At 45.0% G+C, this 14,438-nt stretch overlaps 1 protein-coding gene across 12 annotated transcripts in view; it reads left to right on the plus strand.

Moving 5' to 3' along the window:
• Positions 1 to 14,438, plus strand: part of LOC144112913 (uncharacterized) — a 194,258-nt gene that overhangs the window by 1,816 nt on the left and 178,004 nt on the right. For 9 of the 12 annotated variants that reach the window (XR_013310548.1, XR_013310545.1, XR_013310542.1 and 6 more), the window contains 2 exons: positions 40 to 652; positions 12,771 to 13,196. Coding sequence is in view for 1 of the 12 variants with exons in the window: in XM_077645739.1 (XP_077501865.1) it covers positions 472 to 652; positions 4,993 to 5,684 (873 nt within the window). In the remaining 11 variants the exon portion in view is untranslated. Of the gene's footprint in view, positions 1 to 39; positions 653 to 4,992; positions 5,917 to 8,686; positions 8,900 to 12,770; positions 13,197 to 14,438 lie in introns of those variants that run through there. The other 3 variants (XR_013310546.1, XM_077645739.1, XR_013310547.1) reach the window with 3 other exon arrangements.

The following is a 14,438-nucleotide window of genomic DNA, read 5'->3' on the forward strand; positions in this document are numbered from 1 at the left end:
ATTGATTACAGTCTTTCGTATTCTTTCTTATGTTTACAGGACCGTCTGGACGAGCACGTTCGAGGAGCATGTACAGTTTAGCATCAATAATAAAAGAATAATCGCATATCTCTTTAGCGTCGTCTTCGGAGAGCGGCCCCGTCTGCTACAAGTAGACTGACCGATAGGCACATCCACCAGTCCGGTTTACGCGCAAAGTCATTGCAGAAGAAATGTGTAAACTTGTTGAAAACACGTTTTTAATTATTGTTATTGCTCAGTTTGTGAAAAATAGTAGTACAACTGTTCATAAGCTTTAGTTACATTATTATGCCGTGAGGCGGCGTGAGCAGTAGACAAGTTCCAATACATGGACATGTAGACTGCTTCCTAGACGTCACACTAGACGTCTTGTTAGACGTCTAGAGTATTGGAACGCAGCCCTTGTTCGCTGCAGACAAGCCCAATGTTGCCCATGCCCATTCCCAACAAATGCAATGTTGCCAAAACAGACGCTACAGCCAAGTTCAGTGTCGCCCACGGCCGTTCCCGACAAATGCAATGTTGTGCAGCTGTTGCCTGCTGTTGGAAACATGCGCTGAAGACGCCCCGCATCTGGCAGGCCCAAGTTGTATTGTAGTAACGCTAACCTGGCCTGCATTTGTGAGAATAGGTGAGTGTCATGGGCAGTGTGTAAAATTCCTGGCCTTTCACAATAAGTAAGCCAACATTCCTGCTGGCACTTTTGTTTCATTGTCGGTGATTTTTCTGCGTAACCGTCGCTTTGTTGAGTCTTTTCTCTTAGCGGGGCTGCTGTAATGTCCCTGCCGGAGTGGTTTTTGTATGATGTAGGTTTTCAGCGTATATTTTCGTGGTTTACTGCAAAAATTGTCACGACAGTCCATACTCATTTTGCCCATTTTTCGTCATGGGTTGTGGCACATTTTTTTCAAATTGCTGAATCGTCAAACGTTCATATCCATCTCACACCTCTCCTGAAAGCTGCGCGCGGTTACGGGTGACGTTGTCGCATGATTGATTTGGCGAAACTGAAATAAAGTAGCTGAAGTGACGAACTGTCAGGTAACCTAGAACATTGCATTGGGCTGTAAGATCATTTCCTTTAGACGCTGTTGCAAACAGTTTCATGATGGCATATACTTGCTGTCTTATCTTAACATTGGACACAGGAATGGAAAAATCCCACTAAGCACAACCTCCCCTAACTAAACTGTTCAGAGTTTAAACAGTAGTCATTATTAATATTGCGTCCACTGCTATGTGTCTAATCTGAGCTCGATGTGGCATCCACATATCTTCTGCAATCTGTGATCTGGTAGGTCTTAAACATAGGTGATAGTGCTTCTGAAAGTGCATGCTTCTCTCACTTAGAGACCTGCTTTCCATGCTTGGTTTATGTGCTTGCTCCTTTTCTCCAATGCATAATGACTCTTTTGATGTTGTGTAGTGAGCCCCCCTTTGATGGCTTGGAGTTTATCTAGTGTCCTCAGAATAAAAAAAAAAGGTGGCTACTTCTCTGAACATCAATATTTTTTTTAAGAGTTACTTGCACCACCCCATAGGACATTACAGCAAGGAGTTAAAAATGTTGAAAAAGAAAATAGTCTACTCATTGAAACCATGGAAGAAAGCACCATTGGATAATGTATGAACAGTACTTGACACTAAGCTGTTCTACTCTAGGATAGGTAAAAAACAGAAGAATGGAAAACATCATCCTTTAAGGAAAGCTCTTTTACCTTTAAATGCTTCAATATGTAATTAAGTTGTTGGTTGAGTATATTTCTCACAGTTTACAGCAGTTTTAGCAAGTAAATATTGTAGAAAGATTTTTATCCAAGATTTTTCCCGTGGTCGTTCTGCTGCTGTTTCTATTACAGTTTACGTTTGCTCTGTCATTCTGAGTTAGTCTTTAATTTCCCGGTGGAAATCAAGCAACACTGTTGTGAATTTTTTCAATTTACTTATAAGTGGCCATGTATGCAAGCCCCAACAAACACATCCATACTCAAGTATTGGTCAGAGTTGACTATCAGCTGTATTCTGAAATCACTTTGCAAATGACCGAATCTCTACTGTAATAAACCCGGAACTGATGGCTGCCTCGTTCCAAATGTAATTCACATGCTTAATCCAAGGCCTGAGATAAAAAGCACTGCTATACATAAATTTCTTGCTTGTTCTTAAAGTAATATGATTAACTCTGTACCTATCGAAGTGATTACAACACTTTCTTGTAAAGGTGATGTGAACAGTTTGCAAAGCTTTTAGCAAAGTAGGTGAATCATACACAATTTGTGAATTACACTGGAGGAATGTCATAAGGACCAAATACCTTGGCCTAATTAACATCTTGGAATAATATACCAATCCCGTTAACTCAAAATCTGACCTCCAGCATGCGGTCTAGCTTAGCAGGTGGTGTGAAGCTAACAGTATGTGAGCAAGACGGCATACAGATGACAAATAACCTCTGCAAAGTTTTGTTTGACATACATTATTGTTTATTCAAAAACTAGTGCAGTTATGAGGTAAATAAATTAGTAGAGGAGGAGGCCCCAAGTAGAAACTGTCGGGGGACCTCCTGTTGTTAATTGTATATATGACGCATATTAAACATATGGTAGATAGCAACTACATATCGGAAAACAGGTGCAGCAGGAATTAACAATCACAACAAAAAATTTGATTAAGCATGCTCAATTTTACAAACTCATTAAGGAACATGGCAAAAAGAGAACACAATACTATACAAAAGCACTCAAGCAATAAAAGCCATACACAATAAATACAGGGTTCATTGGCATGGCAAATGAAGGTAATTAAAAAGTACACACATTTTTAAACCTTTTATGGAATAATGCTTCTGTACTAGATGATGTGATGAATGTTAGTAGAGAGTTGCAGACAGTGATTGCTGAGAATAATGAATAAAAACGAAACTCTAGAATATCATCACTTTTCAAGCCACGTATAGAGCTGTTGTCTGCACCAAAAAAAAAAAATCGGGCGTAGTGTACAGTATATCGTGCAGACTGTAAAACCATGTGCATGTGGGTGAAAGTGGAAACTTTGTTGAAAGGTTGAAACAACACCAGTATGATGTTGCAAACAAGAAAGCTTCGTCAAATGCACTCGCCAAAAATTCTTAAAGCAAGCAGCATCATATAGATTGAGCAACGCGTGCATTTTGAAAACAGAAAAGAATCTCCAGAGCCGTCTATATCTACAATCCTTAAGGATTCAGACAACCAAACACACTCTTAATCGCACTGACGGGGCACTTCCTAGTGCATACGCCCGCTGCCTAGGGCACATTTTTAAGCTTAAATAGCCAGCCTTTCACGTCTGTACCTGTTTGTGAACAAGGCTCCCGTGTGGGAGCCGAAACGTCATTTAAGAGTTCATTTTATTTTGGTCGGTGTTCTGCCTTCTTCATGTATACCCCGAACCAGACGGGTTTCTGTCTAACCCTCGACTTCATCAACTTACGCCGGTCGTATGGCCAAAGAGCAATCACCGAAATCTGTCGATTTACTTCCGTGACTACTCGAGTGGCATCATTCAAAGGGCACTTGACCTTCAACATGACATGCAAGACACTTGGCCTCATTCCTCGGCCCCTCCGCCTCAACAGGCCCGTTGCAGCAAGTTTCGGCTACAGCATTGTCGCCAAGGCTGAACGACTTCTACTACAGGCAAGAATTTTGGATTGCAAACAAACGATTAGGAAACTAGAAACCAAAGCTTTCTTTGCACGGTGCCGGCTAGAGCACCAGTACTCGGCAGTATTCCCAAGCGTGCAGCTACATGCCAATTTTCAGGCCAAATTATCTGCTGCCAGAGCAGAACAGTCCCACGAAAACAAACTCAACAGGCTCACACATCAGGATAGGCCTGCACGCACCAACGTCACTTTGTCAACAGTCCACAACCTGTCCGCTTATAAGCCTGATCCTGCTCAAATGTCTGCACTCAACCTGGGCCTAAACTTCAATGTGGCACTGGCCCCAGACCGCAGAAAATATTGTATGCACGGTGGAGAACGCAATCAGCAAGGTGGAACCTTCCCGCCACGAAGAAGCACGTACTCGTGCACTCGGCGTTTCGAGGCTGCAAACGCTTCAGGCCTCCTCGACACTCTTCAGTTCAGTGCAGTGCCATCAAGCAACTCCACGCTAATGCCAGTTTGGTCATTCTACCAGCTGACAAAGGAAATGCCACTGTTCTCGACAAGGTCTACTACTGTGCCAAAATGCTGGCCCTGCTGAATGACCAGAGCACTTACGTGTCTCAAGGAGGATCCAATGCCAAAGATACAGACACAGTTGCAAAAGCTTCTGTCGGACGTCTTTCGCTTTCTGCCACCCCAACATAAGTCTCTCTACTTAGCTCTACTATGTCACAATGACTCAGCACCGGCGTACTATGGCCTTCCTAAGGTACACAAAATTGATGTTCCAATGAGGCCTATCGCAGATTTTACCCATTCACCCCTCTACAAGCTCTCCGGCTTCCTGCACCGCATACTGGCTCTGCTCATTGGAAGAACCCCCACCAATGTGCCTCATTCTGCTGACTTTATATAAAAAGTTCGAAACGTGCATCTTGAGGACTGTGACATGATGGTCTCTTTTGATGTCAAGTCGCTCTTCACGAGTGTTCCAACTGACTTAGCAGTCGAGGTTTGCGCGGCGGCCCTGGAATCTGATGCTACTTCGCCTGGCAGGTCGCCAATCGATGTGCCAGATCTCAGGCGACTCCTGCGTTTCTGCCTGAGTAACACATATTTTACTTTCGACCAGGTGTTTTACAAACAGGTTCACGGCGCAGCCATGGGTGCTTCAGTTTCTGTTACCGCTGCAAACCTAACAATGGAATAGCTGGAAAGCCGCACACTAGATTCATTCAGCCCACAGCCAAAGATTTTTGTGCAGTACATTGATGATTGCTTTGCTATTATCAACAAGGATGTTTTACTTTATTTTGCAGCAAATCTGAACAGCATCGAAAGAGTCGTCCAGTTCACAGTTGAAAAAGAAGAGGATGGACAGCTTCCGTTTTTGGATGTCTTAGTGAAACGAAGCCAATCCATGCTCTCATTCAAAGTGTACAGGGAGAGCACTCATACTGGCTGCTATCTTCACTTTCACTCCCTTCACCCAGCCTCTCACAAAAGATCAGTGGTTGCCTCGCTTTTTCATCGAGCATACCGGATCTGCACAGAGCCAGAGGATGTGAAAGCCGACCATCGAAGTGTTCGCAAGGACTTCTCCGAATGTGGCTACCCGTTGCCTTTCGTCAACGCTGTGGAACGCAAACTGCTGCAACCCCCACGATCTGACAGTAGCCCAGCCGCCAAAAAATGTGCACCTGTGCCATACATGCCCGGGATCAACGAAGCCTTGGCACGCATCTTGCGATCTTATGACTCTGAGGTGTCACACGTGCCGGCAAAAAAGTTGCGGCAAGCCCTCGTCAACGTAAAATACTGCCTGCCGAAAGAAAAATTTCCGGGCATAGTGTACACTATACCGTGCAGAGACTGTAACCATGTGTATATGGGGGAAAGTGGAAACTTTGTTAAAAGGTTGAAACAACACCAGCATGATGTTGCAAACAAGAAAGCGTCGTCAAATGCACTCGCCGAACATTCTGAAAGCCAGCAGCATGATGTAGATTGAAGCAATGCACGCATTTTAAAAACAGAAAAGAACCTCTAGAGCCGTCTATGCCTAGACTCCTTAATCATTCAGACAACCGAACACACTCTTAATCGCACTGACGGGGCACTTTCTAGTGTATACGCCTGCTGCCTAGGGCACATTTTCAAGCTTAAATAGCCAGCCTTACACATCTGCACCTGTTTGTGAACAAGGCTCCCGTGTGGGAGCTGAAACATCATTTAGGAGTTCATTTTATTTTGCCCGGTGTTCTGCCTTCTCCACGTACAGCCCCGACCAGACAGGTTTCCGTCCAACCCTTGACTTCATACAGCAAGCATATACTTTCTAGAGAGCCCAACAGGGGACCTAAACTCAAAAGCCTGCATGTGTTAGTTCAAGCTCTAAGTCATCCTGTTAGTATTGCAGCCACGGCAAAAAAATGTGAAGTTGCTTCCGTGCATGTTGCACAAAGCATTATCTAACATTGTCTCTAATCCTAAGTTTCAGTGTACTTCAAAAATGCAGAAAGATGACACTGAGAAACTGCCAGAAAGCACATGTTAGGTCCAACAGGTTTGCAGCATAAGAATCCAGTTATCTAAAAGCTTCCTGCTATATTTTATTCCATTGCAAGGAAAGTAACTTCAAACACTCTGTGAACTGCAGCTACTAGCCTGCTAAATATACCTATTAACTGAAACAGGTGCTATCAGACTCCACAGCCTTGGCAAAAGAATAGGAAACTGGAAAGGGGTAGGTAATGCAGGCAGCACTGCAGCAAAAACGCTTTTATAACCAAAGAGTAGACATGAAGGTTCATCGTGAGAGGCACTGAATGGAACTGTAAAGTGAGAGTGCGATTTATTTGTGTCCTAAGTCTGTGTACACAGTGCTGTATCAAAAATATCGTTACAATAGCATGCATATATTCTTAAAGACTGAATAGAAAATTTCTGTTGACAGTGTCAGCATGGAGCCTCTTGTTTTGTTTTGAGTTTCAGATTGCTAACTGTTTTAGGGCAAGGATAATATTGGTGAATGGAAGATGCTCTTAAAATGCTCATTCACAATGTAGTCCAAAGTGGTTAAGGGAAACACTAGAGGCGAAGTGCATTTAAATTGGGCAGCAATTACTCGTGAGTTTCAACTTGATCGCAGTTATTGGGTTGCAGAGCAAAGCTAGACAGCTTTCTCAGAAGCTTTGCAGCTGGAGGAAAATTCGTCTTAGTCTTGGGATAAAACCAGGGACCACTGCTTGCTTGGGCAGTCACTCTACATTTAAGCTAACCAGGATGCCTAGCAGATGTCATGGTGAGGTCGAATTGATCAACAACCTGAAGCAAGAATGGTGTTAGTCTCTCTCTGAGTTGTTGATCAATTAGTTCTCTTTACCTAAATGGTTTGAAGCTTCTGACACCATGAGACACTAACTACGCAGGAAATAGTTCGGGATAGCCCTTCGCCTTTTGCTTCTGACAGCCTATGCAAAAGTTCTGGAGGCAGCATGGTCACATTGCATTAAGTGTATGTCTCTTCAGTCTTCTTTACGTGCTTGAAATTAATCCGGAGCCCTCCACTAAAGCGACCCTTGTAGCCGGCGGGTTGTTTTTGGATGTTAAACCCTACAATTTACAAATTTTACACGTGCGGTATGCAGGTGCCGTAGATGGGGCAGAGAGAAAGTCAAGAAGAGAGGCAATCCAGTGATTTTTACGCTGCTCAGAAGTCAAGTCGCATGTGTTGAGCGAAGGCACAGCGGATTCGAGGGCAGAGAGGCTGGCAAGCTCGGCCAGCAGTGGGGAGCGGGACAAGGCATCAGCATCATGGTGCTTGCAGCCCGAGCGATATACGGCACGTATGTTATATTCTTGTATATGGAGAGCCCGTCGAGCCATGGCAGGCAACCGGAGGGATCTTTTAGCGAAGAAAGCCAACATAGGGCATGGTGGTTGGTGACCACGTCAAAAGGACGGCCATTATGATAAAGTCGAAACTTGCCAAGGGCCCAGACAATGGCCCATCTAGGCCACCTTAGCCAAGCACTCTTTAGTATACTTCATACACTGTCTGGCGACTTACTAGCGAAGTGGAGCTGCAATAAACGTTTTTCCAAGAACTCTCGTCCCGCAAACTTTTGGGCCCGATAGTACATATGTGAATAGTGGCGTGTCGCGTCCACGAAATATGCGGTGCGGCACTGCTGTATTCTTGTAAACGCGGCTTATCTCAGCCTGCAATCTTTGCCCGTCCAATTGTGAAACGAGATATGACGCATCGAGAAAAGGGGTTGAGACTGCACAATTATAATAGCTTCGCCATATCTTCCATGTACCGCCATGAATGCTAGCACCTCCGTTCAGCCGCTGCTGTGGTTATTGTGCTCGGCTCCTGACCCGAAAGACGCGGGTTCGATCCCGCGGCGGCTGTCGCATTTCGATGGAGGCCTTAATGCTAGAGGCCCGTGTACTGTCTGATGGCAGTACACGCTATGGAACCGAAACCAATCTTGTTTCGGTTGCGAGAGAGCATTTGATTCAAGAAAGAGTATCTAGACCTACGGTGTACATATGTAGCTTGTAAATTTCTGTTTGAAATACTTCTGCCTGGCAGATCTGCCGCTGCCGTGATGCAGGCGCTGTCGTGACTCGGACAGGAAAAAAAATGATGCCGGTTTTAGGAATAACATTTTCACGCATCAAAATTGAGACAAGTTGGTGCAGCTGTAGGTCAACGCGCTTCGATGACAAAAAAAAAAATGGTGAAGTTGCATTCCGAGTGCATTCTTTGCAGAGTTTCGGTTTTGATTTTACGGTTTGCAGTTTTGTCTAAAATCTGTACTTTCGTTATTTTTGCTGTCAGCTTTCATTGTTTTTATGGTGCTATTGTGGTGTCATTTCTTAATAATTCTGAGCCATGTTTCCAGCGCATTTCGTATCAGTTGCAGAAAAAGTTCATTTCGTAGGTAGCGTTGTAGCGCCATCTGCCTGGGACGGCCTGCCCATCGACATCAGCATCATCCTTCGTGCCGCGGGTCGTTTGTATCTGTGGCTGGATTGGTGCTGTTCTTGCGTTTGTTGTAACACTAAGTGCATTTTTAAGCGCAAGCAAAAAGTTGTGCTGCAGTGTTCAAGTATGACACGTTGGAGCAAGTTCAGGCGAGCTCTCCGTGCTGCGCGGCTACCTACACGGCCTTCGTCAGTACTGTACTAATTTTTGGGAAAACAGCAGTTGAGGTACCATATGGTCACTTTTCTTTTCGGAGGCTTTTACTGCTGCGTAATCCTACCGGACAGGGTCGAGTTCATACCGCGTAAATGTATGTACCACCAGCAGCAAAAGTTATTGGGGTGCGTGTTCTCGGGGCAGAAAAGTTATTGTGGGGCTTCCTCGCGACCTAGTGCTTTAAAAATGCTACCAGCGTGTGGCGAATGCAAGTCCCCTCGTTCAGACACTTCGAGCGATTGGCTTACGTGGCGCTTGGCTACTGTGCCGGAGTTCCCGGGTTCGAACCCGACTGCGGCGGCCGCGTTATCGAAGGAAGCCAAACGCAAAGGCGCCCGTGTGCTGTGCGATGTGAGTACACGTTAAACATCCCTTGGTGGTCGAAATTATTCCGGAGCCGTACACTACGGCACATCTTTCTTCCTTTCTTCTCTCAGTCCCTCCTTTACCCCTTCCCTTACGGCACGGTTCAGTTGTCCGACAAGATGCGAGACAGATACTGCCCCATTTCTTTTCCCCAAAAACCAATCTTCTTCTTCTTCCCCGTACACTCCCACCTCGTAAATTTTGCCTGCCGATAGTACCTCCGTGTGACGCGATTCGAAATTGATCACTTCAGGCCTGACCTGTTCAATTAAGCGAGTTCACACAGTTAATTTTCTTTGAAATACTGAGCGCAGTGTGCGAGCTCAGCCACTGTGACCCTGTATAGTAAACGGGTACCGCACAAGGGAGGGGGAGAATGGTAGGGTTTTAACGTAGTTAAACCGAGTATATGTGTGAAAGCACGTGTTTAGCCTGGTTGTCTCATGGTTTTGCTTTGCTAGGTCGTCGGCAGTTCTGGCTACGAGACTAGTTCTAGAGTAGTTGTTGATGGAAGACGACGACATGCAATGCACAGCGCGAGCGTGTGTTGCAGTTTAACGCGAACCGGGGTCGTCTGCGGCAGCAGCATGGTGCTCTCGTGCACAGGCCAGCGAAATTGATCTGCTCGCGCCTCCGCGGGTTCGAATCCCAGTCCCGGCAATATTTATTTTATTATGTTTGCCAAGGTCATCCTCAAGGTCAAGCTTCACACTAACTCTGTAAGCCAGTTAGACCTCATGAAGTAGTACTTTCACACTAAAATATTAGCCCTCCTGAGCCGAAATGACAGTGACAACGTTTACAATTGCTGTACAGTTGATGCCTTCATAACCGTATAAAGACACTCCATAAGCACATTTCTGACCAGTCCAGCTCGATTCAGCACCTCAAATGAGTGTGAACGCGGCTACCAGTTTAGTTTGACATAACTAGTGTTAACAGAGGTCATCAACATGCTTCAGCAAAGCATCTGTATTTGATAGCCTCTTCTCTCTCTTTTTTTTCTTACTGTAAGTGTTGTTCACCACCACTGCCTGCTCATAATGACAACAGGTTAACATGTCTTGTATTTGGCAACAGCATGGCAAGACAGCATAATACATTTGTAGCGAAGTCTGCCAAACAAGTTGTGGTACTATGTATTGCTGAACTTGGCATCACCGTATGCTGATTTTGTGAAATAACATTGAGTGGCAGTTAAGTCTTGGTGCGTTTTTCTCAGATCTATCTGCTGTAGGTCAAAGTTTGGGCACATGAGTGCAAAACAGATTTGTTGAAAATACTTTTCATGAAAACAGTTACTTATGGTACTGAGTACTATGTAACAAGAAAGTATCTGCTGAGACTATGTTCAACTTTTAAAAAATGTCTGAACAGTGAAAAGTAAATCATTCATAGTGTCGTGGCACAGGGGTTCACTCGAACCCGGGCTCCGTTGGGTAACGGGTCCGAGCCTTCGGGTTGAAGAAATATGGAACTTCAAGCTTGGGAAAACGAAAAACAAACGGGTTTACTGGCACTTTTCAAGAAACTTGATTACATAATTTAGAAGGAAACAAAGAGCAAACAGTCAAGAATTAAAAGTTCATAGCGTCGAGCAACTGGGTGAGCCTTGTCGTCAGGGCCCAGAGCGATCGTTCGTACTCAGGACACTCGTTAAATACACTGAGGCTCCGCCGCTTTCACCACACGATTCACAGATCGGAAGAGTCGCCGCACATAGCACGCTGAGCCCTGTAGGAATGGGCAAGGAGGATACGGAGGTCCGTTGCTACTTCGTCCTCGGGAATGCGCTTCTGCCCACTTCCTTTCGTCATCTTGTCCATCGTTGGTCGCGTCTCACGGTCCGACATAGGGGAGCATGCGTGGGAGATTCCACGGGTAGTTTCCCCGAGACATCTTTTTTTTCTTTTTCGTAAGGTCAACGAGGGGTCAAACAACGTGCCCCCAGCAGGGTTGTAAAATTGAGAATAAGAAAAGGAGCATTACAAAAAAACCTGTGTTTGCTTATAAGAACAGATAACAGTGTCCCCAAAAATATCTGGGAGGAATGTATGCAAAAGGACGTAGCAAACATGTTTGAAGTTTTCTGCCAGCATCTCGCCTTCCCCCCCCCCCCCCCCTTTCCAGAAAAAAAAAAAAACTTGAAGCATGTTATGAGTAATACAAGAATGGGTACAAGTGTTTAAGTTCATTCTAAATATAGATTTTTTAAAGTATTTGCAAGATACCAAGTTATCATGAGAAGTACTGATTATAGAATATTCAATCTGCGGTAGAAGCACCAAAAGATATTGACAGAAGAACTAGGGGGCTGTGCTGATCCTGTGCCATTGTCTTGTGGTGCTGCTGTTGCCATGGTATACCAACAACTCACCAGTGTACGGTTCTCCTCTGTTGTATGTTAACTATGTGCTTGTTTGACACAGAGTATTCCATGGCCACTTTTGTTAAATCCTATCATCCAGAAATCTTTAGTCACAGTCTTGATCTTGTGCTGCACTGCTATCTTCTGTTTTGTCAGCCTCAAAGGTTTGCAGAATGTGGCTGTGTAGGAAAAACTTCATTGGTGTGCTGGTGCCTTGTGTACCAATTGCCTGGCATTATGCCAGTGAATGGAGCGTGCATGTTCCCTCATGATTGCCTTGGAAATGTTGCTATGGGTTATGGCGCATGTATATGGGTTTTTCTGCGCACCCAAATTTCGTTGACTTTTGTCAGGATCATACATGTCAGAAGGGCTGGTAGTTATTATATCAGAGCAGTGTGAATGTGAAAAAACATACTGCAGTGGGTAAATGAAAACTAAAAAGACTGGTACGATGTAAAGCTGCTCAAACCGCTCACCAGTTCTTGAAAAAGTGAACATATCACCTCTAAATTAAAGTTTCTGTTTGGGCGAGTTGGTAATGATCCATTTGCTTCAGTGGTTGTGTTGCATGTCTTCCTTTCATGTGTCCTGTCTTCCCGCACTCTTTAACAATGACATCACTACTACGCTTCACAGTTTTTTACCTAATGTGTTTGTCTTGGGTGGCTTCCAAAAATTGCTCAAGCTTGCAGATCTGCAATGTCAACAGGCCGGCATATCAAGGTCCACAGAATGTTAAATTATAGAATAACTTGGACGGTGAGCTGCGTGCATTGCTAAATAATCAATTTCAAAAAGAACTGCCTAACTATGTTATTGACATTGTTGTAATCAAAAGCTGTGTAGCCCACCCCTGTTACGCCTCTAAAAGAAGAGACAGCAGTGTGTGTAAATAAATAAAAAAATACTCGAATGCTTCCTTCCCAAAAAATTGATGCCATGCAATGACACCATTTTTTAGACATCAACTGATAATCCTTATCGCATGCTTTGTAGCATTTCCAGCCTTTGTAGCGTTTCCAGCAGTCAGCCTGTCTGTAAAGGTGTTTTTTGTTATTGTTTCGGCGATGTAGGTGCCGAATGGGCTCGGCAGCACTGCAACGATGTCCATGTACGCTCACCTGCGTCGCCTTTTTGTCGTGCAGGTGCTGGCGCTCGTGCCTTTCAGTCCGCCGGCTGGTGCTTGTGCTGACGCGAGCTGGGCCATCGGCAACACCCTCCTGCCGGTACCATCGCCATATCATCCGTGGAGCAACAACGCCTGGTTGTGCATCCCGGCCGGACCCTAGTCGGCTGGATCACTAGGATCGACCCAGTGCCATCTACGCCCTCCCTCAAGTAGGCCTACCTTGGAATACTGCCCAAACGCCAGCTTTGGTTCCTGTCTGAGTACAGCGCATGTGCCACTCTACCCACCCAACCTCCCCCCAACGATGATAGCCAGCATGTCTACGTCACCGCAGCGTCCACACTACTTAAGGACAGCACCAACGCCGAACGCGCTTAATGGGCTCGGCAGCACTGCAACGATGTCCACGTACGCTCACCTGCGTCGCCTTTTTGTCATCTAGGTAAACTATGAACACTCATTATTTGCGCGGCGTACCCGTTATGCGGCATTGCTAGTGCTGCCGAGCCCTCAGTGTTGTGTCGCGACTGCCTTTGAATGCCTCGGTGTCATCCGCCAACTGCTGATTTTGGCGGGTGATGTTGAATTAAACCCCGGTCCCAACACCCGCGGTGCTGTTCCGCAAGATTCTTCCGACATAATGGAAGCTTTGAATGAACTTCAATCTGGACAGGCATCTTTGCTGGCCGAAATGAAAACAATTCGCAGCACGTTAACCCAAAATGACAAAGCGCTAGGTGAAAAAAGAAGCAGACTATCTAAAATTGAAAAAGATTGCGAATCATTTGGCGCCATAAAGGATGATATAAGCGAAGTTCGGGAGCTTGCAGAGCAAAATGCAGGTGAAATATCGAACATTATGTCTAAGCTGGCCGACTGTGAAGACAGGGCACGCCGATCCAATTTGTTGTTTTTTTGGCTTAAAAGACACTAACCAAGAAACCTGGGCTGAATCTGAAAAGATTGTCACTGAAGTATGCAAAGAAAAACTAGACGTCACAATCAACCCAACAGACATTGAAAGAGCTCACAGACTGGGAAAGTTTGATGCTAACAAAATCAGGCCGATTATTGTTAATTTTGCTCACTATAAAACAAAAGAAAAAATTCTTTCTTGTGCTAGCAAACTAAAGGACAGTGGCTATAGTGTTTCTGAGGACTACTCTAAAACTACTCTCTTGGCAAGGAAGCAGCTACTTGCATTTGGAAAATCGCTAACCGAAAAATACAAACTCCGGTATAATAAGCTCATCATTGGTACCACTACGTACACTTATGACCATGTTACAAACAAAGTCGTTCCCCGCACTCCATAGCTACCCAATGGCCCTTCCGAAAAGACTAAGCTCCGCCCCTTGACCATTCTTTACACTAACATCCGCAGCCTTCCACCTAAGCTTGACACCCTCGCCAGTCTCGTACGCATGACGGAGAGCAACATAATTGTACTAACCGAAACATGGCTAAATTCGTCCACAGGAGACTCCGAGATACTTTCCGTGTTTCCAGATTTCAATTTCTTTCGACGTGACAGGATAAACAGGCGAGGAGGTGTACTAATCGGTGCTCATCAGTCATGTCGTTGTTCCGAGATTAATCTTGCATCCCCTCTAGAATTGCTTTTCATTCAATGCCATGCTTCGTTCCCTCCAGTTATCATCGGCGTTTGCTATCGACCACCTGA

This window comes from Amblyomma americanum, chromosome 1 (genome assembly GCF_052857255.1).
Source record: "Amblyomma americanum isolate KBUSLIRL-KWMA chromosome 1, ASM5285725v1, whole genome shotgun sequence".
Classification (NCBI taxonomy): Eukaryota; Metazoa; Arthropoda; class Arachnida; order Ixodida; family Ixodidae; genus Amblyomma; species Amblyomma americanum.